The sequence below is a fragment of the Schistocerca gregaria genome, chromosome 2 (genome assembly GCF_023897955.1).
Source record: "Schistocerca gregaria isolate iqSchGreg1 chromosome 2, iqSchGreg1.2, whole genome shotgun sequence".
NCBI classification, from domain to species: domain Eukaryota; kingdom Metazoa; phylum Arthropoda; class Insecta; order Orthoptera; family Acrididae; genus Schistocerca; species Schistocerca gregaria.
In genome coordinates, this window is record NC_064921.1 from 623,539,441 (window position 1) to 623,562,702 (window position 23,262).

General features: G+C 40.5%; 2 protein-coding genes across 5 annotated transcripts in view; one reads left to right on the top strand and one right to left on the bottom strand.

Moving 5' to 3' along the window:
• The window catches only part of LOC126334623 (putative RNA-binding protein Luc7-like 2), a 39,204-nt gene extending 29,633 nt beyond the window's left edge, over positions 1-9,571 (bottom strand). For 2 of the 3 annotated variants that reach the window (XM_049997055.1, XM_049997054.1), the window contains exon 1: positions 9,482-9,571. Coding sequence is in view for 1 of the 3 variants with exons in the window: in XM_049997052.1 (XP_049853009.1) it covers positions 9,482-9,542 (61 nt within the window). In the remaining 2 variants the exon portion in view is untranslated. The remainder of the gene's footprint in view (positions 1-9,481) is intronic. The other variant, XM_049997052.1, reaches the window with a different exon arrangement.
• The window catches only part of LOC126334622 (cytokine receptor-like factor 3), a 107,777-nt gene continuing 94,045 nt past the window's right edge, over positions 9,531-23,262 (top strand). Inside the window, exon 1 of one of the 2 annotated variants that reach the window (XM_049997050.1) lies at positions 9,531-9,680. In XM_049997050.1, the coding sequence (XP_049853007.1) occupies positions 9,531-9,680 (150 nt within the window). Of the gene's footprint in view, positions 9,681-10,001; positions 10,231-23,262 lie in introns of those variants that run through there. The other variant, XM_049997051.1, reaches the window with a different exon arrangement.

Below are 23,262 nucleotides of genomic sequence, written 5' to 3' on the forward strand. Positions count from 1 at the left end.
TGTGGTGGATGGACAGATGTGCTGCAGGTTGGGTAGTGGGCAGAGGAGAGGTGGGGAGGAGGGAGAGTTGCAGAAAAGGACAGAAATAAATAAAAATTAAATAAAATAAATAAATAAATAACTGGTGTGAAGATGGAATGACAGCTGTGTAGTGCTGGAATGGTAGCAGGGAAGAGACTGGATGGGCGAGGACAGTGATTAACGAAGGTTGAGGCCAGGAGGGTTACGTGAACATAGGATGTGTTGCAGGGAAAGTTCCCACCTGCGCAATTCAGAAAAGCTAGTGTTGGTGTGAAGGATCCATATAGCAAGGCTTTGAAGCACTCACTGAAATGAAAGTTATGTTTGGCAGTGTGTTCAGCAACAGGGTGGTCCACTTGTTTCTTGGCCACAGTTTGTTGGTGGCCATTCAAGTGGACAGACAGCTTGTTAGTTGTAATGCCTAAATAGAATGCAGCACAGTGATTGCAGCTTAGCTTATAGACCCCATGACTAGTTTCTCAGATAGCACCGATTTTGATGAGATAGGTTTGATGAACCCTCTGCCAGGCACTTAAATGTGATTTGCAGAGTATCCATGTAGATGTAGATGTTAGTGACCCGACTGGAGCAGGTGGTGGCGGGAGGATATATGGGGCAGGTCTTGCATCTATGTCATTACAGGGGTATGAGTCATGAGGTAAGGGATTGAGAGCACGGGTTTTGCAAGGATGAACGAGTATATTGTGTAGGCTCGGTGGACAGTGGTATACCACTGTGGGAGGGGTGGGTAGGACAGTGGACAGCCAGATTCCATACCCACCTACTGTTCCTGCATTGTTGCTTGGATCATGGAATCCCAAATGGCCTTACCATCAAATTACCCATCTCTGATTGCCACCCCTCCTTCAACAATGACCTCCACCTGTTTCAAATTCTGCCAATCCTTAGGCCTCACCAACATAGTCATGCAAAACCATATCAACCAAACCCATACCATCGTGCAGTATCACCTCTCCATTTGCAAGATTCTCCTGCTATGCAATCCCAAATTCCTGGAACCCATAACACACACTGAAATTCTTGCCCTGCAAGAAGTTTAGCAACATGCACGATGCCACCGTAAAAAGCTCTCCATCCTGCTCACTTCCTACTCCCACCTTTGAGAATCACTGTCCATCACCTCCACAACAACCTCCAAATTTCCCCACACCCTCTCATAGCTGACAAACCCTGTCTTTCAGTGCTACTACACTTACCCCACCCTCCAAAACTCTCACTCCCACCACCACACAGAATCCAGAACCTAAACCTAAACAGATCTGCAACAGTCATGAACCTTTCCTCCAGGCCACACATAAATATCTGTCCTTTCCAAAGGTCTCACCTTTTGCCCCACTCCCAAATTTGATCATGCAGGAATTGTGAAAGACCTTTTTTCTTCCCTCCCCCCCCCTCCAATCACTACACTGGAAACACTTTCTCCACAAACCCGACCAATCAGACTCAACCAAAGACCAATATTGAACCATACCTCACTCAGTTCAGTCTTCTATCCAACCATGATCCACCCTAACTGCCTCCAAACCACCTACTGTTAACTTTCTACAATTTCTTAACCTCAAACCTTGTCTCACCATCATTCCGAAATCCCTCAACATGCAAAATAAACTATCTTCCACCTACAAACCTTGCCACAGTGACTCCATTCCAGTAATCCAGCAGGATCTCAAGTCACTACTCAAATCTTTAGGTCCATTCCAGAACCCCTCTCCAGAGTCCACCTCTACTCACCCCTAACACTCCACGCACTACCACCTTCTACATGCTTCCTGAACTCCATAAACCTAATCATCCTAAAGTCCAAAAACCTAATCATCCAGGACACCACAGTGTGGTCGGCTACTGTGCCCCCACTGAGAGAATCCCTGCTCTTGTAGATGAGCACCTTCAACCTATTACCCGGAATGTACCCCTTCTATATAAAAGATATCAACCATTTTCTCCACCGACCCTAAACAGTTTTTGTCCCCTTACCACATAGTGCCCACTTACAACTATTGATGCCACCACCTTTTACACTAACTTTCTTAATGCCCATGGCCTTAACGCTATTGAACACTACCTTTCCAGGCGTCCTATGGATTTCAAACCAACAACCTCCTTCCTAGTCTTCATAACGAACTTTATCCTCACCCACAATTACTTTTCCTTTGAAGGCGTTACCTACAAAAAAATCTGAGGTACGGCTATGGGAACCCACATGGCAACATCCTAAACCAACCTACTCATGGGTCTTCTAGAGGAAGACTTCCTAAACACCCAGAATCCTAAACCCCTCACCTGGTTCAGATTCAACCATGACATCTTTGCTATCTGGATCGAAGGTGAGGAAATTATCCACAATCCTCCAGAACCTCAACAACTTCTCCCCATTTGTTTCACCTGGTCCTACTGAACCCAACAAACCACCTTCCTAAATGTTAACCACCTTGAAGATGGCTACATCATCAACTCCATTCATATCAAATCTACTAACTACCAGCAATATTTCCAATTCAACAGCTGCCACCCATTCCATACCAAGAAGTCCCTTCCATACTGCCTAGCCACCCATGGTCATTGCATCTGCAGTGACGAGCATTCCCTCTTGAAATATATCAAGAGTCGCATTGAAGCCTTCACCAAATGTAATTATCCTCCCAACCTAGTACAAAAACAAATAACCCATGCCTTATCTTTCCAGTCTCCCACCACCTGCCAAAGCCCCACCGTTTGGCCACAGAGCAGCAGTCCCCTCTTAACTTCATACCACCCAGGAATGGAAGCAACTGAATTACATTCTCTGACACGGTGTTTATCACGTCTCGTCATGCACTGAAATGAGGAATGTCCTGTCTACTATCCTTCCCACCCCTCCCACAGTGCTATTCCACCGTCCACTGAACCTACACAACATATTTGTCCATCATTACACAACTACCGCTCCCAACCCCTTACCTCATGGCTTTTACCCCTATAATAGATTTAGATGCAAGGCCTGTCTCATACACCCTACCACCACCAACTCCAGTCCAGTGACAAATATCACCTATTCCATAAAAGGCAGGGATTCCTGTGAAACCAGTCATGTGGTCTACAAGCTAAGCTGCAACCACTGTGCTGCATTGTATGTAGGCATGACAGCCAACAAACTGACTATCCACTTGAATGGCCGTCAACAAACTGTGGCCAAGAAACAAGTGTAGTATCCTCTTGCCAATCACACTACCAAACATGATACCCTTTATTTCAATGACTGCTCCACAGCCTGTGCCAACACCAGCTTTTCTGAAGTGTGCAGGTGGGAACTTTCCCTGCAATACATCCTACGTTCCTGACTCTCCTGGCCTGAAACTACTTTGGTCGCTGTCCTCACCCATCCAGCCCGTTCCCTGCTCCCATTCCACACTACAAAGCCATTATTCCACCACCACACAATCTTTTTTTATTTATTTAATTTCATTTTTTAAGATTATATCTCTCCTTTTCCACAACTCACCCTCCCCCACCCCTCCCCTGCCTACCACTCAACCTGCAGCCCTTCACTGTCCACCACCATGCCAACCATACTATCCCTCCCTACCACTGCTGCCCCCCCCCCCCAGTCACCTTTTCCCAGCCAGTCACCACTCCTACCATGCACTGCTGCTGCTGCTCGAAGTGTGATTGCAATTGCCTGAGAGTGAAGTTGTGTGTGTGAGTGAGTTGCGTGTGCGCGCGTCTATTGTTGACAAAGGCCATTGGCTGAAAGCATTAAGTATGGAAATCTTTTTGTTGTGCCTATCTGTGACTCAGCATCTTCGCTATATGGTGACCACTGAATATAAATGGGGAAGAAAGAAATTTGTGGCGTAACTTGACTAGAAGAACTGATCAGTTGATACGACACATTCTGAGATATCCTGGAACACCAATGTGGCATTGGTGTGTGTGTGTGTGTGTGTGTGTGTGTGTGTGTGTGTGTGTGTGTGTGTGTGTGTGTGTGTGTGTGTGTGTGTGTGTGTCAAGGGTGGAGGAATAGCGCACGCGTGTAGGGGGAGGGGTGTGAAATTGTAGAGGGAGACCATGGGACAACTACAGTCAGCAGGTTAATAACAATATAGTAGTTATTTGGAGATGATGGGCTTGCACAAGATAAAATAGTGTGGAGGGCTGCACCACACCAGTCTTTGGATTGAAGAACATGACACTTACTGGTGACAATTACAAGTAAGCAATAAATGTCTATTACAACTGAACAACTGCATAACAATATTTGCATTTCACAAAAAAATTAAGGCTTTATTCACAGTGAAAAGCTAATAAGTGACTAGAAATCCATATTTTTTAACTGTATGAAATAAAAAGTGGGACTGCAACAATGTGATGAAATTTATCCCACCCACACTAATAGTACTTGTGTTTTTGATAAAAATCAGCTACAATGTTTTTGTTTTCCAAAATACTTTCAGATGTATCAGCATATATTATTAAATGCAAATAAAAAAAATCAACATTTCAACTGACAACTTCCCTATTTATAAGGCAGACTTCTCTTATGGAGTTTCATTTTCCTATAAAATTTTAAGACGTGATGTATATACATGTTATGGTGTAGTTTTTTGCATTACGAAGCTATGTATGTATTTTTATTGACTTTCAAACATACCACTATATACACTATCACCCCCAGGAGAAGTGTGATCTGGTGTGTTTAATTTTTACTTTCATCCATGGATTGTTATTAAGGGCAGATTTTTGTGAAATTAAGCCTGTCATACATTATAAACAAGTATTTCTGCAGTTTCCCATGAATTTACTTTATGATTAGGCTATGCCAACTATTCTATGCCTTTAATATTATGAAGTGACTGACAACTAATTGCTCACACGAGAACTAACATGGCTACACACACAATGGGGTTGGTTGCAATTTCTGCTCTCTTCACCACTGTCATATGAATCTGCTTCCTCAAGTCAGTTAGCATTCAGATTGTTGCTGCTAAATTAACTTGTTACTGGCATGTAGCTTTGTTCCACTGTGCATATATTTTATTTGACAAAACAATGTAAAGGCATCAAAAAGAATATGCAGTGACAGTCCTCTCGGCAAAGAAGGGTGGTCCGTCCAGTTTCCGATATGACAAGACTTAGCCTACAAGACAAACTCAGTACCTGCATGTGCAGCCAACACATGAAAAACCTTGGTCCATTTCCATTCCTTGAAGTCAGTCATTTTCTGATCAATGTATAGTTTCAGATTGTAGAAAATTGTACATATCTACAGGGTGTACATAAAGTCCAGAAACACTTTCAATCATTTACTGCACAAGAGCTAAACATTGTACAGATGTCATACATATTGCATTTTGAAGAGAAACTCAAAGCTTTTTTACAAATATTCAATACTGGAACCATCAGTGACGCGGCAGACATCAATACGGTAACCGAATTCTTGCAATACCTGTCCCAGCATGGCATTGTTTAGTTCTGCTACATAATGTGGTAGAAGCAATACATACACCAGATCTTTAATGTGTACCCACAGAAAAAAGCCACATGGCGTGAGATCTGGTGATCGGGGAGGCCATTTCATGAAACAGTGTCCCCTTCTGTAGCATCGCCGATCCATCACTGCGGTAGCTCCGTGTTCAGGTACTCACGAACTTCACGATGAAAATGGGGTGGAGCCCCATCCTGCTGAAAGACGAACACAGAGTCCAACTGCATTTGTGGCATCAGCTATTGCTGCAACATGTCCAAGTAGGAATATCCAGTGACAGTGCTCTCGGCAAAGAAGGGTGGTCCGTACAGTTTCCGATATGAAAAGGCATCTTTGGGGAATCACACTCAAATTCAATGCACTCGTGTGGATGCTTTGTACCCCAGATTCAACAATTATGCCTGTTCACATTCAGATTAGTGTGAAAACTGGCTTCACTGCTGAAAAGTGAGTGATCAACAATGCCATCCCCACCCTCATTCAATTGTTGTAACTGAGAACAATACTCAGAACACACTTGTTTCTCATTGTCATTGAGCTTCTGCACTAGCTCCTATTAGGATGGTTTCACAGACAGCTGTCAAAGGACTTCCACACAGTCATTGGAGCAGTTTAGAGTTCCTGGAATGCACTACGCATCAATTTCTTTGGACTCTTATGACTGTGTCTCATACATGCTCCACATTCACTTAACTTACATTGGGATGTCCGCTTCTCTTTGCCAGACACAAGCAACCCGTCTTAACGAATTTGTTGTGCCACTGGTAAATGGTCTTCCTTCGTGGTGGCTTCTTTCCGTACTTAGTTCTAATTAGCAGTTGTAAAGCTGTAGCACACTTGTTTTTGTTGAACTCCAACACACAGAAAGCTTGCTCCCCACGTGAACTTCCCATGTTTGCAACTAGCGCCGACTATCAGCAAATTACCAAACTACACTGCGGCGGTATGCATGAAAAAACTTTCAAGGTTTCTCTTCAAAATGACATATGTATGATATCTGTACAGTGTTTGGTTCTTGTGCAACAAATAATTTAAAGAGTTCCCAGACTTTATGTACAACCTGTATTTAGTCTTCTACAGGGCAAAGTGATTTCTTATGTATAGAGAATTTTAAGTTTTTAAGAGGTATTTTCTTCACCTCAGATACTTATGGTTGTATGCTTCACTGTTTTCAGCACCTTTCTAGACATGAATGACAGTGTCTGTCTTAGCACAAACAAGAGGAAATTACCATTGTCATCATTCTTATCTTCCACACAGTTCACTGTTCCCATGACAACATTATTAAAAAGAGATCACAGCACCCACTTCAACACTTAAAAAATCCAGTCACCATTGCTTATGACAGCATAGTTCAAGAATCAGATGAACACTTGCCTGTCAACAGGTATGACATTTCATACCAGAAGTGGCTCTCTTGGGTGCAATAGTTCTCAACAGTAACCAAGCATTTGATTGCATTTGCTACCACTTGTCTATCATTTTTTTAAAGATTATATAGAAGAATTCTTTATTAACTCTTGGAATTAAGGTATCTGGTAATTTTCTCTACCAGACACTTGTCACCAACTTAATACAGGTCAGGTGTGTACTTTTACACCAAATAATGAGTTCGTAATTTCTTGTGGGGTAAAAAAAAAAAAAAAAAACACCACACACACACACACACACACACACACACACCCTGCTGATAGAACTAATATACACAGTATCACACACCCACAAAACTCGTCTCCAGATTATAGGAACATGTTATACTAGTAATCCCACTCCCCTAATTCTTTTAAAGAATGGAATTACAGCAAACAGCTTCAAACATTTAACTATTTTACAAAGGTGATCATCATTTGACATTAAGATGAAGGACGCAAAATTATGTGGGTTTCATTACTTACCAATTATTCACACACAGACTAATGAACAAGTCAAAACCAAATCTGGTAAACCAAGTAAGAGAAACCCTTTTTATGTCCATGCAAGATTTTTGTGCTAAATAGTGCCTGGTGTCAACCTATTTTTGGGTTGTTGGTAGTGAAAGTTATAAATATACCTTAAATGTTACAGTATCAATTTCTTATTTTACTTTATGGTTATGTTACAAGACAAATGCATTTAATTTTACTTTTATAAAAATACAGTAAAAAATATCCGTAATGCCTTGTTAAACAATGGACGAGTATAATCTAGTAATGTGCACAAAAAAGCTACTGTTTCATGCAGCTTAATGTTTGTAGTATCTCCTGAGCTATGTATCTTACAATGATATAATTTAGCAGGTGTCTTCAGTAGTATATATAGATACAGCCTGAAAAAATTGTGTTGCATATAGAGTTAATATAAAAGATGTAACAAATTAGTCATGTCAAATGACAGTTTTACTGCTTGCAGAGCAAAAAAATGCTTTGTGTGCACATTTGTGTGTGTGTTGCAAGGAAAATTTGTGAAACTACGAGGAAAGTTTGCTACAAGGTCACTGTGCTCTCATTCTTAAATACTGGATGAATAGAGCTGGGTAATCTGCATGTCATGAATTACAGTGCCTCAACCCACACACCAAGTTTCTAAAATTAATAAACAACATTTTGTGTTCCACCTTAGATATGGGATTAATTCATTAGAATCAAATATTTGTTGCCCTTGGAAAGTTAAGAGTTGTCTAACAGACAACATTTAACTGGGAACAGTGGTTCAGAATCTGCTTCACTTATACTTACTATATTTCTAGAAAGCAAAACTATAGCTTTACAAACGATATTTCATTTGATATGTTCTTCCTCTGAAGTACATATGAAACGTTATGCTTATGAATGTTAAGTTTGCTTTTGGTCACTTCAAGAAATCATTACCTAATGTGATATGAAAAGAAATCCTATTTTGTTATTTTCAGTATCTGCTATCCAATGTTCATTACAATACCTGACAATATAGTGGTACTTTTCAGAACTATGGGGGTTTCTTTGAAAGTGCCGAATTCTGTTCACTGATGCCCAGCGAGGCATACCATGATTACAGCTGAATAGCAAATGTGCAATGCAAGGTTTCAGTGTGTACATGAGATTAATTACAGAGACCTCATTGGTAATGTTTGAGTCTTTCTTCCTCAGTTTTAAGACTAATAGCATCAAAGCCACATACAACCCTTCACTCTAACCCAGGCCTTGACCAAATCTACAATCACATTTATATATATATATATAAAAAAGGTACTAAAAATGATAATACAACAGACAGACACACACACACACACACACACACACACACACACACACACACACACAAAATCACTCCACTAGCCAAAATAGAAAAGCAGGTATGGGAAACTTTATTCCATCCTCATTGCAGAGTACATACTTTATAAAGAAAACTCGTTTCCACTATTATATTACATAAATTTATACACAAGAGGAATAAGTCAGAAAAATATTTAACGTCATTCAAATTCAGATGACTTTTCTACACTTATCAAGTACAACAAAAAAATTAACTTTAAACTGCACTACATTGTACGTATTTTACAACAGTCACAAACAGGTCAAGCATGTACATACTGTACTACTTCCGTATCCTTCCTATCACTTTCACGAGTTCCTGAAGAATACTACTGAAAGTTCTGGTCACTTCCCATCGTTTATTTTAATGCTACCAAAGTACGACCTACGAGTATATATACCTTATATAAAATACAATAATAAAACTGTATGGAAGGGCATCTAATGAGCACGGAGGGGGGGAAGAGGGAGAGGCACACCACAAATAAATAAACGTCACCATATACTTAGTAAGTTGCGAAGTAAAATAATTAATATTAATTGACAAAATAACTAGTACAATGAAGTGCTTTCCATACGCTCTGATTGACAAATTACTACGCCTGATAAACGACAAACTACATCGCCATATTGAAATTGCAGTACAGGACCCTGCTGGTAAAGTAACAATATAACAAATTTACTGCAAATGCGTATTGCTGTTTCTTACCATTTCGACCAGTTCCCATCAACTGATCTAACATCGCCCTTATTTGATCATGAGCCGTCATTTTAGTATACTCTCCAGAACGAAAATCAATTCACTCTATCTGCACAACGATCCCAAGGATTTTCCTCCAAACATTAATGTTGTCAGAGTAGTTATTGTAGCACCAACAGCAACGATATTTTTCCTCACAGAGATAAAGGTTTCTTAACGCTCCAAAGAATAATTTTTGTAAATTTAATGTAATTATTAATACGTTTGAAAATCCATTATTATGTTCCCGTGGTATTTGCTTAAAATTTATTTTTCTTCTAATTAGTAGTTACTCAGTTTTAAGCAAATCCTTGACGTCAACTATCTAGTAAAAGCACTTGCCAGTGTCTGTGACGATTTCTGAGGGACATTTGAACTTGAAAAATAAGGAGTTTGGTTATGCATTACGTATTGTTGCCAATCACGATATGATAAGCTTTGTGAGGTTTGAAATCACGAGTATGTTGGTTTATTGTTACTGTGCCCGCTCATGCGGGGTACCGGAAATTAAACATTTCTGAAGGCGTGGCATTATGTTCATTAAATTGTTCAACATTCATTGAGTATTTTATTATTATTATTATTATTTTTATTTTTAAATTGAGATGGAACACTCCAAGGCAGATAGGCGTGCAGTTGTCGAAGCTGTTGATGCTGCGGAAGAATATGTCCAAAAACTGGAAGATCTACTGAAAACCCTTACTGAAGCGGAACATCAAGTATGAACATTTTCTCAGATTAGCAAATGACTTTTCACTCTGGCTCACACAACAACAGACCTACAAAATAAGCGTTTCTCTGTCACTCTGATCCCAGGCTTTCTATGAAACGTATATTTAAATGTACATGGCATTTTGTAAGGAAACCAAGAATACTTTCATTAGAGTATCTGTGAGTAATTACTGTGATTTTACCCTGTGGATATTGGTAATGGCATGGAAAATATCCCGATATTGAAACAGCAATTAACACATCATTGAGAAACATTCCCTGCGTTGGGCTTCAGAGGAAATCATTTACTTACAGAAATCAGACATACTATCTTCTCTTTAGCATATTTGTTCTCATTTATTGTTAGTGGTTTTTAGTTTACAGTGAAGTCTTAGTACCTTCTCTGATTTTGTAAAATAGGTTTTCATTCCATTAGGACCACAACATAATTACTTAAATGTGTGCATTATATCTCCTTTGCACATCGGTGTTGTGATACATTCCTTGAAATGACAAGTTTTTGCTGCAAGATTTATTTGCTGTGCTCTATATGTGTAATTGCGGCAAATTTTTTAAGTTGCTGTTTGTATTATATCGTAGTGAGGTGTGGAAATGGTGACACGTCTTTCAGACAATGTTACGAGTTAGGCCTATCATCAGAATGCCATTGTTACAGGACACAATTATTATCACATGTCGAACAACATCCTTGTCATATTGTATCTTTAACTCCATATTTGAAGTAAATGATGTCACTTAATCCCTACGACTGTACACTTAAGCCCCCCACTTCCTGAAGTGTTCCTTTTTACTGTAATGGTTTTGGCAATTAATTGATAAATGTATTTTGTATATTTGAGTTTTAAACAACATTATTGTTTGTCCTTCTGTGTACTTCTCTTATTACTGTCAAGTATTGTTATGGGCTGTGTATGACTTTTGTGGTAGCTAATTTACAACTTATGTTGTCTTCTTTGTTATCGTCTGTGTATATTACATATTTCAATTACTTATAGTCAGTTTGCTAACCTCTGCTACTACCATTTTCTATATCTTCCATTTTCAGTCTGTTTTTTATTGCATATTGTTCAGCTTCATAAACACATATGGATAGTTATAAAATTGATACTATGCTGCTGCTTCTCCTCACACTTCCTCTGTGCTGTTTATTGTGATGACATACTGAGGTGTTGTTTAGACTGAGGCTTCAATCGGGTTCCAAAGTGACAGTTTGGTTGCGATTTGATGAAACAATGGTCCTGGTAACATACTGAATATAGCCTTGTCCAGTTGATGTGTTCATATTGGATGACACTCCTTATACATTTAATTTATTTTTATTTATTCATCCCGTTGCAGGGGACTCCAACTTATTGAAAACACCTTCAATGCTGGGCAGGCTTTCAAATCAAAGACTGTGCTAGCAGTAGGTAGGTACTGGCAGGGTGACTGAAGGTAAAGTGGTCTTGTCAGAGGAGTCAGACAAAGTGTGTCCCATAACATAGGGTTAGGAGGGCTCTAGGGTTGTGGTGAAGCTTAACTTCCCCAAAGGAGGAAATCTTATGCAAATCATGGTCCTCTAGGCTGGGGTTGGGTATGGGGCTGATAACCCCATACTGTAAAGAAAGGCAACAGGGAATATACACATCAGATACTGGAAGGAAAATACTTATCACAATCCCATCAAAGGAAAGACATAAATGATTCGACAATAGCAACAGGGAATGTAAGGACAAAGCTTCAGCCTGAAAAAGTGGAAGAAATAGTCAATGAAATCTTAAAATTTAAGAATGGTATTGCAGGGCTACAGGAAATAAGATGGCAAGGAAATGGCAGATTGGCACACATGAGTAGCCTACTCATCAATATATAGTGGGCCAGAGGAAAGAACTGACCAATTTGGTACTGTGTTTATAATAACCAGGAATGCTAGTGAAAGAGTATTAGACTTTTGAACATATGAATGAAATCATTTGCAGAATAAGAATAAGAGAGGAATTTAGGAACATATTGATACAAATGCACCAACAGAAGGAAAGGAGGATGTAACAAAAGAACAATTCTATCAAGATTTTGAAAATATGTTGCTCAGTGCCCAAGTATGACTTGATACTAGCAGTGGGAGATTTTAACCAAAAAATTGTGAGGAATGAGCGTCAACACAGAGTCTTTGGAAAACATGCATTGCACAAAGAAAACAATGAAAATTTAGATCTACTGTGCCATGAATATGATGATTAAGAGCACTTGTTTTCCACATGAAAAGAGCCTGTTCTGTTGATGGTGCAAATGCTGCGGTCTACTGCCTGTCGAATTTCTGGAACAGTTCTGAAGTGAATGCCACAAAGTGGTTCCTTCATCTTCAGAATCAAATCAAAGTCACAAGGACTTAAGTCTTGGGAGTATGGTGGATGGTGCAGCACTTCCCAGTCCCATCGACCGAACAGAGCAGCCACAGCTTGCACTGTATGCGCCTGCACATTGTTGTGCAAAATGATGGGTTGTGCAGTAAGTGTCGCTGCTTCTTTCGCATAGCTGGTAGCAGGTGATGCTCCAAAAACGAGCATTAATACTGTGCATTGACGGTGGCATTCTCTTTAGAACTGTTCCATAGATTCGACAGGCAGTGGTCCGCTCCATTTGTACCATCAACAGAACAGGCCCTGCTAATGGTATACTACGCCTTCCACATCACTGGCAATGGGTTCTACACAACGCTGGTGACTACTTTGAAGGACAGTAACAGTAGAAAACCTGTAACTTTTTTCTATCAGTTGTGAATAAATAGTTGCCTCTATTTAAGTTCCAACCCTCGTAGATGTACAGAGCTGCTGTGGACCAAATATGAGCCGGATCACTATGTGACAAAATCAGTCTTGAGAGAGAAACTATCACTGGTAAATAGCAGTAGAACAGAGAAATAGGATGAATTGGAATTTAGGCAGACTTAAAATTCCTATTCAAATGAAAAAATGTGTACTAACACTAAGTGGGAACCTAAGTAATGAAGCGCCACCAGCAGGAGTAGTTCAGAGGTGGAGCAGGATTCAAAAAGTCATTAATAAGAAGAAATAATGGGCGTGAGAAGAAATAGAAGAATCTAAAAATAGTTTGAAGAAAATTGCAGGTTAGCAGTAGAGAAAAAAGAATAGAGGAAGAACGGGATTGTTACAAAGAAAAACTAGAAATAACATGGAGCAATATAGAAAATAAAGGAAAAGAGCTAACAGACTGTGCAAGAGAAAAAAAGAAAAAGACAGAGTGGACCAAGAACAAATTCCAAGAACTAGAAGAGCTAAAGAAACAGAGTGAAAATAGAAAGTTTCGTAATGCTTTAAGGAAAGTAAGTAGTGTATGTGTGCAAAAAATAAAGGCATGCTCGAATGTAGGTGGGAAAAAGATAAGGTTGTGGTCAGAGTACTTCAAAGATGCACTAAGTAACAGCTTAAAAGAAGAATAGACAGGCCCACAGGAAGAAAAAGGAGCCAGAAATCCAATGCTGCAAGAGGTTCCTCTGAATACACATAAGATGAAACACATTCAAGCTCCTGGTGATGACAGCTCTGTATTAATAAAATGTGGTGGAAGTGCTTGATAAAGGAGCTGTGCATACTAATGTCAGACATACGGTAAAGTAAAACCATGCAGGATAACGGGAAAACAGGAATAGTAATCCCCATTTATAAGAAAGGAGATATAACAGCATGTGAAAATTACATAGGTATAACATTGTTAGCCTGACTTATAAGCTGTTAATGAGTATTCTGAATGAAAAGTGCGCAGAAAGCATACTTTGGTAATAGTGTGGCGTTAGGCCAGACAGAGGAATAACTAATCAAAACCGAGTGAGGTGGCGCAGTGGTTAGCACACTGGACTCGCATTCGGGAGGACGATGGTTCAATCCCGTCTCCAGCCATCCTGATTTAGGTTTTCCGTGATTTTCTTAAATCGTTTCAGGCAAATGCCGGGATGGTTCCTTTGAAAGGGCACGGCCAATTTCCTTCCCAGTCCTTCCCTACCCCAAGCTTGCACTCCGTCTCTAATGACCTCGTTGTCGACGGGACATTAAACACTAACCACCACCACTAACTAATCAAATATTTGTGATAAGGCAAATGATGGAAAAGTTCTGTGAACATAATATAGATCTGCATTTCCTGTTCATTTCTTTCAAACAAGTCTTTTTTGGCAGAATAAACTCACAAGAAATACACAAGAGTGCTGAGGGAAGCTATTATATGTGCCATCGTTGTCGACGGGATGTTAAACACTAACCACCACCACCAACTAATCAAATATTTGTGATATGACAAATGATGGAAAAGTTCTGTGAACATAATATAGATCTGCATTTCCTGTCCATTTATTTCAAACAAGTCTTTGGCAGCATAAACTCGCAAGAAATACACAAGAGTGCTGAGGGAAACTATTATATGTGCCAAGCTAATAAATGTAATCAAAATTGGCAGTGACAAACAAGCTAAAGTAAAAATAATTAACATGACAAGTTAAAGTTTTGTCTTCAATGAAGGGGTGAAGCAATGTGATAGTCTCTTTACTGTCTTCAATATAGCCCTTCTTATGTTTTTGATGCCATAAAAACATATGACATACAAACTTTCCACTTGTTTTATACGAGGTGACTTACTTGAGATTCACAGCCGATCTTCTTGGCTGGCTAGCTGGGCTGCTGGACTTCTTCTCCGTAGAATAACGCTAGGTATGGGAACATTTAAGCCTCTCTCTCTACTTGTGAAATAAGTAGATAAGCGAACTTTACTTTTCATCAACCACTGGTATATTTGAACTCCATACAGAATAAAATTGTCCCTTTCCACATACATATATGACTTCCAGTAAGTCACTCGCTCCGTCCAACATTAGAAACAAATTTAATTACATTTATAAAAGAGTCGGCTCCATAACCATGACTCTGCTTCATATGAATCATAAAATAGGTCTTGCCTCTAACAAGGCTGGATGAAGAATTTTCAAGGTTACTTTTTCAGCTGTTCTTCTTTCACATAACAATAGTCAATGACACAGTAGGCACAAAGCTGCTTAAAAACTACATGGTTCTTCCGTTAAAACATCTATGGATTGCTGACAAGTACTTGTCGGTGCCGTCCGACTGCCGCGTCTGCTTTCTTCTGGTGACTGACTTTAAACTTGCACACACAAATGTGACGTGCAGTAGGTAGGATTTTACCATCCCAGACTCGTATCTAGAATATCGTGTGTTCAAGACGGTAGAAGGCTGAGTGGTTCTAGAATTTACACAGAAATTCTCGAATCACTACACCTTGTACAGCATAGTAAATAAGATCAATAAAATAGGCACCATATTTATGAAAACATATCAGATGTATATGTATGCCATGAAATTGCAATATTAGGGAGAAGTTGCCAACACAATTAAAGAAACCTATCTGATAATGGAAACAGAAGCATAAAAAATCAGCCTCTTAGTAAATGAAAATAAAAATATGTTCTAATTTCACACTGAGCCCAGAAGAGCCCTAAAGATCTAAATGTAAATAGGAAATGCTTCAACAGAGTGTCCTCTTTTAGTTACTTGGGAGCCTTAATATCAAATGATAATATAGTATTGGAAAAGCTATGAGGGAAAGAGTACAAGCGGGGAACATAGTTTACTTCACAAATTTACAGCTCTCCAGAAACACCCTTGTTACAAGAGGAACAAAGCTTCTAATACATAAGTCCCTAGTTCAGCCACTAGTCACATGTGGTTAGAAGTATGAACACTGACAGAAGATGGCAAAAATACTCTAAGAACTGCTGATCAAAAAGTACTACATAAAATTTATGGTCCAATAAGGGAGGAAGAAGGCTGGAGGATACTCTATAATGTTGAACTAGAAGGATTAATACAAGGAAAAGACATAATAAAATTTGTACAAAAGTAAATGATGAAAGGTATGATAAATGCTGCTATACAGAAAAGGAGACCTAGAACGAAGTGGACAGATGATGTAATGGATCATCTCACCAGCATGGGAGTCGCAGATGGAAAAGAGCTGCAAAAACTGGGAAGCATGGAGGCAAATAGCTGAAGGAGCCAAGGCTCGCCAAAGGCTGTAGTGCTGAAGAAGAAGAAGAAGAAGAAGAAGAAGAAGATCATCTCTTCCAGCCTTTCTTCCTGTATATGTATTTTAATACACATGACACTGTGGCGCTCTATGACGAACTTGCCCAGGTGTTGAGAGTCTTGTACAGGCAGAGGAACAGTGCCTTCTGAAATTTCTGAAAGCCCATACTTGAGCACTGCTATGATTTTAATCTTCACCATCCATAAATGCTCTCCTGCCTCCTCATTGGCACTGCTTAGTAGGATGTGGTCGAACAGCATTCAAGGGAACAGTTGCCAACTGGACACATCTAGCAGATCCGACAGTGCTTAGAAGAATCCGTCATAATGAATCCTTAGCTGGAACAGTTAGACACAGTACAGCCAACTGTCTGTGTTTGAATATTGGGAAAGTGTTCAGTAATGGAGAGGTTACTTTATGAAGCTTCCTGGCAGATTACAGCTGTGTGCTAGACCGAGACTCGAACTCGGGACCTTTGCCTATCACAGGCAACTGCTCTACCATCTGAGCTACTTAGGCACGACTCACCGCCCATGCTCATAACTTATTCCGCCAGTACCTCATCTCCTACCTTCGAAATGTCACAGAAAAGCACCCCTGTGATAGACAAAGGTCCCGAGTTCAGGTCTCAGTCTGGCGCACAGTTTTAATCTGCCAGGAAGTTTCATATCTACGCACACTCTGCTGCAGAATGAAAATCTCGTTCTGAGATTATTTTATGATTGTGATCCATCTAGCTGCTGATGCAGCCATTCCAATGTATTCAGCTCGTATATGAAGACTGCTTGTCCATTGATTATTTGAGGATTTCTGCCTTGTAATGTGGAGCGGGCGTCCAACTCTGAAGTTTAAAATGCAGACCACTGCAGATAGGAATACAGCCTAGAATGGGCCAAATACTGACAAATTTCTCATGAGTGTAAGATGAGTTGTGGAATCTGTTTCTGAACATAGCCAATCAGCAGAGTCCACATTAATGTGGGAGACCAGTATGAGGATTTCTGGAAGTGCCAAGCGCAATAGTAGTCTCCATACGAGCCCAGAAGACTGAGACGAGTGACCTCCATTGGCATTCAAGATTTAGCCTTCTGTCATCAAAGAGCTATTAAAATAAGTCATAGTTGAGACTAATACTTCAGTAATTCCTGGGGGGCTCACAACTCACTTGTTAGTATGTGCATGACAACATGGGGTCCTGAGCAGTTGCAGAACTTCTTCGCACTCTTGCTCTCTGACTGTATCTTTTCTCATACTTGTCATTAGGACACTGATTATGGTTAATCTCTCATTTCCTCGCCATTTTCATTTTAGTGGACTCACATCCAAGCTTTTTTTCAAAAATTTTATGACGACAGCAAGCTGTGCAGGAAATGTCACCCCTTACACAGCCTGGTAGGCAGTCATTATGGCAGGTCATAAGGTACCCAAACAGTGCCTAAGTAGAGACTGCACTATTGATGGCTGAGCTGTTAACAGTGGACATAGAGTCGGATGGCCGTTGCTCAGGCTGGGTGGTGCCCAAGGAGAGAGCGCTTGACCAGAGTAGGCATTAAAGCAGAAGTTTGGTGTCACAAAATGACCAAAGTTACCAGCTGGTGAAATGCTGGCTGTCATCCCTGACAGACTTGCATGCTTAAACTCTGGTTATATTATATTGTTAAATTCTGATTATTATATCCCCAAGAACTTTTCCTTCCTTGGCCATACAATGGGAGGAAAGTAAAACTGAACAAACTGCATAAACATACTCCTCTTAGTCCATGGTTCACACCCAGATCACAGTAACATGATTGTACATAAACTCATGTTGTAGTGTTCAGTTGCATAAAAGATAGAAATCCTGCCAAGTGGGAGTCATGGGCTGTCATCTGCTTCCTATTTGTGGAAGGAATATCACCTACTGAAATTTTTTCACATTTCAAAATGGTTTGCAGTGAAGGTGTTATGAACAGTGTGTGTGTGTTTAAGTGGTAGTGGGAGTTTAGTGGAGGCAGAACAAATGTTCATGATAAACATAGGAGTGGAAGAACTTCCATTTTGACATACAAGTTGGTGCAAAAAATTGAGGAAACTGTTTGTGAAGACTGCTGATTGACAGTGGATGAAATTTCTGTGATTTTTCTGTAACTCTCCATAACTCTGTTATATGAGACACTCACAGAAACACTGGGATACCAGAAGCTGTGTACAGGATGGGTCCCAAAACAGCTCACAGAGTAGCACAAGAAAAATCAGGTTAGTAGTGTCTGTGAGTTTCTTGAGCTGGAAGATGACGGTTTTCTGTGCTCTATTGTGACTGAAGATGAAGCTCGGATGGCTCATTACATTCCTGATACAAAGGCAGTTGCCACTGTGATGTCACACAAGTTCTGCATCTGCCAAAAATTCAAAACCACAATTTTAGGCAAAAAAATATGGCTGCAGTCTTTTGCTACCTAAATGGCATCATTTCAGTTGAATGACTGCTTTGGGGAGACCGTCAATGCACATTGATATTGTGAGACCCTCAAAAAACTCAAAAGGATCATTCAAAACAAAAGGAGGGGAATGCTGACAAGAGGAGTGTGCTTGTTGCACAACAATGACCACCTTTCCACAGCTTTAGCCTTAACCTTAGCCTGGGCTCATTTGGTTGGGATGTTTTGAACCACCCCAGTGTTCCCCTGAATTGGTGCCTTCAGATTATTATCTTTTCACCTCTCTAAGGGCATATATAAATGGAATTAAATTTTCAACTACCGAGCAGGTGCAGAAAGAGGTTCTGAAGTTGGGGAAGAACTGGTGGGAGAGATCTATGAGCTGGGTATAAAGGAGATTGCATCCTGGCTCACCACATGAATTGAACAGGATGGCAATTATGGGGAATAATGGTCAACAAGTTATCAATAATTCCAGTAATTTTCTTTCAAAAATAGTTAATATAAAAATCCTGTACACTTCCTATCTGAACATGCCTTGTAATATCAAAATTGTATTTGGAGAAATCTTCCTCACTAAACTATGAAGTGGTTCTGTAGTAATTATGAGCATTGTCTCCTATCCAGTCCGGAGTATTAATCTCTTGAAAGAAACTTGGTGACATATCTTTCACCTTAACACGCCATATAAACCTGAACATTGTGAGGGTTTAATTTCTCATGAGGACGTAATTCTGCAAATGGATCAGAAATTACACTAAAACTTGGAGAAGCAAACAGTCTGCTTCATACACCACGTACGTCAAACTCCCCACCCAACAAAACTGACACTGGAGCATTCATCCTCACTTTTATTGTGGATTCGCTTCCTGAGAAAGTTAAGGTCACTGTCTACCAGTGTGAAGTGAAGCCATATTTTCCACACCCGTTGACAGTGCTTTAAATGCCGACACATCAGCCATGTCTTCCCAGTGTATGAACAACCCAATTCATGGAGACTGTAGTCATCTACCTCATGAAACCTCCACATATGAGCCATTAGCATCGTGCCAATTGAAAATACAGTCACATTCTTTGATTCCAAAAGTCTGCTAGCTTAATCAAGGAATGTAAAATCCAGGAACTTAAGGTCTCCAAATGTGTCTCATATTTTGAAGCCTGGAAGATGTATGATCGCCTATGTTTTGTCCCAGCAGTATGCAATTTTGCCACTACTGTGGCCAGGTCATGGGCAGTACTTCGAGTACTTATTCCCTCGATGTTGATTTCTGGCAGTTGCGGAAGTAAATTAGCTCATGGTGGAAGTAGGGCTCTCTCTCTCTCTTGTAGTTCCTGCAGCACCGTGTACAGAGATTTCTACTCCCCACATCCAACTAGAGGTGCAACATCCTCCACTGGTGTCTACCAGTGACAGAGCTTCCTTTAGGAAATGCTCTCCCAGAAATCTTCAGACTAGCAACAAGACATCAGCTGTGACTGAAGGAATGATGGTCTGCAGGGCACTGAGTTGCCTTAATCTCCCCATTTCTTTGCTCACAGTGAATAAGCTCTTCCAAGTATTTTAAGGATAAAAAGAAGTAACCTCAAATAAAGAATACACCAGTGACACAAGAAGCATCAGATCACCGTCCCCTCCCCCCAAATGTAACCTTAGTTTGTCAGTGATGTTCCGTCCTTACCAGTGAAAAAGAGTGACCCTTGGCCCCTCCACTTCTAAGCAGTATATCCTAAACATGGCAATTCAATGGAACTGCAGTGGATATTACTGTCACTAGCCAGAACTGCAACCATGAACGTCCTCTTCTTCCATGATCTGCGCACCAAGAAATGCATTTTACGTTTGATCATTCTCCAACCTTTTGAGGTCACTGTGCCTTCTGCCAGAACCATAGCAGCCCCAAAAGAATCCTTACATGTTTGACACAGATGTCATCAGAGAATGGATAGCTCTCAGTACTACATAGGAAGTCAAGGCAGTGTAAGTGCTAACAACCACAGTGATTACCACTTTCTGTGTCTATTAACCACCAAACAGAGCACTTGGTACCCACTTCTGGATTTCAGTCACCTTTGCCCCTCTCCATCAGACTGTACTGAGGAGGTAGACAGAGATGTCTCCACTGCAATAATCATTGGTAACAGAACTGCTATGCCCTTTATTAAGGCCCCCTTCACTGTCATGATAGACCAAGGAAAATTGTAACAGCTACCCAGGACTTCGAAGGGCCTTGTGATATCTCAAGCAACATCCTTCACAGACAGCCATTACCTGACTGAGACACTGTAAGCAGTGACTTGCTACCTAATTAAAAGCACTAAGGAGGAATACTAGGAATGCTACATCACCTCTTGAAAACATACGCTTCATCATCCCAGGTGTGGGCTAAGCTCTGTAGTCTAATGGGCCACCAAAGATCAACAACTGTTCTGGGTTTCCTTTGTTGTCTTCGTATTGGTACTAATGCATTGGTTCTTGAACACCTCATGGCCCACTTTATGACAGTATCGTTATTGTCTTTATACCTGGGCTACCTTCAGAATACACAAAAGACAAGTTGAAGACATTCTCCTATTCCCCATAAATCTGAATTGCATAATCAATCTTCCACTGACTGGCTGTTGCTTAAGGCTGTTGAATCGTATCTTGCCTGAGACCAGATTCAATTCAAAATCAGATTATCCAATGTCTGACTCACAGACTCCATCAACTCAGGGTCTTCAGCCATATCTATCTAGAAGCAGTCTTCGATTCGCAATGTAGAGATAGTGTTGTCTTTGCAAATCCTTAAACCAGGCAAAAACTCAACATCCCTTGTCAGCCACTGACTGATTAGCCTTACCAGTAAGCTCTGCAAACTGGAAGTTAGCCAGATGATTATGCTTGGTTCTTGAATCACAGGTTGTTTTTTCCCCTTATCCGGGTGGTTTCACGGTAGGACAGTCTACAACCAGTCATCTGATTAAGTTGGAAACAGCAATCCAACAGACATTTTCTAAATGCCATTGCAGTCTTTTATTACCTACATAAGGCATATGACACTGCTTGTTACTACACAGGATACTTACCATTCATGACTGGGACTTTTGAGATTCCATACCAATTTTCAGTTATCAGTTTTTATCCTTCAAATCACTTCACCTTAGAGATGGTACATCGTTCAGCTCCCCATGGGCCTAAAGAACAGTGTCCCTCATGGCCCTATGCTGAGTGTTATTCTCCTCTTTATCACCATAAATGGGTTAGTTGCGCTACATCTGTGCTTTATGTTGATAATTTTTGTGTTTGGTATAGCTCCCAATCTGAAGCCTTAACTCAACAGCAGCCACAAAGAGCCACCTGAAAGGCTTTCACTTGGACTCTTTGCCAAGGCTTCCAGTTTTCTCCAGGGAAGATCATGTCTCTTCAGAACTCTTCTTGTGTACCCAGCATTTGGCTGTTGTTGCTCAGATGGTATCTTTGGGACTCTTCTTTGATAAAAAGCTGGCATGGTTGCCCCATATTTGCCAGCTAAAGACCAGTGCATGCAAAGGCTTAACACACTTGTGTATCCTTGACCATTTCTTGGTGTGTGGATTGCACTATGGTACTCCATATTTACCAGGCCCTGGGCTCATTCTGATTCAACTATGGTTGACAGATCTGTGGCTCAGCAGCACATCAGCTTTTTAAATCACTAGACTCAGTCCATCAACTTGGAGTAAGACTGACCACTGGCACCTTCCAAGCTAGTCCTGTAAACAATCTCCTTGCCAAAGTGGGGTCTTCCCTCTTCATTTTGGGAAGTACCAACACTTGCTCACTTACACAATCACTATCTATTGATTACCTAATCATCCAATGTACCAGATTCTTTTTTCGTACTAGGGCCATTGGTCCCCTGACACCTACCCCCATTGTGATTACCAATTGGAATATGCCTCAAGTATCTTTGCCTAGCCCCTTAGAATGGCAGAGTTGCCAAGAGGCTAGGCAGTCAAGAAGCAGTCAGGGTGGCTGTGTTGTGGGCACATCATCATTTTCACAGCAGTGTTCAACTCAGGCTGAGCATCAATGTCTGTTGTCACTGTCATTGCCTTGCGGAAGTGGTTTGGAGCATGGAGATGGCCCGTCATTGCTGAAGTTGTTGTGTTGGCATGTGGTCAGTGGCTGCGGTGGTCAGTGCCTGGAACTTGGATCTACCCTACTGGCATCGCTTGGTTCATTACATTCTTCCATCCTTACCTGAATCCAGCCTCTGAATTCCTGTTTGAAAGTTGACTGCAACACGAGCACTGAAATATATACTTTTGTATATGCTTTGTGACCTCCTACTTGAGTTCTGAGAGAATATCAGTGTCAGTATGTTCCTTTACATTATTTACTGTCTCCTTGTTCGTTCACTATTACCAGGTGCTATAACAGAGCTTGCAATTTATGATTTACACTGTGCTATACCATTTAAATCTTCATTGGTGTCAATGTCACTGGTAGGAACCCAGAGGCTGAAGGTAGTAAGCAATACCCATTATGCA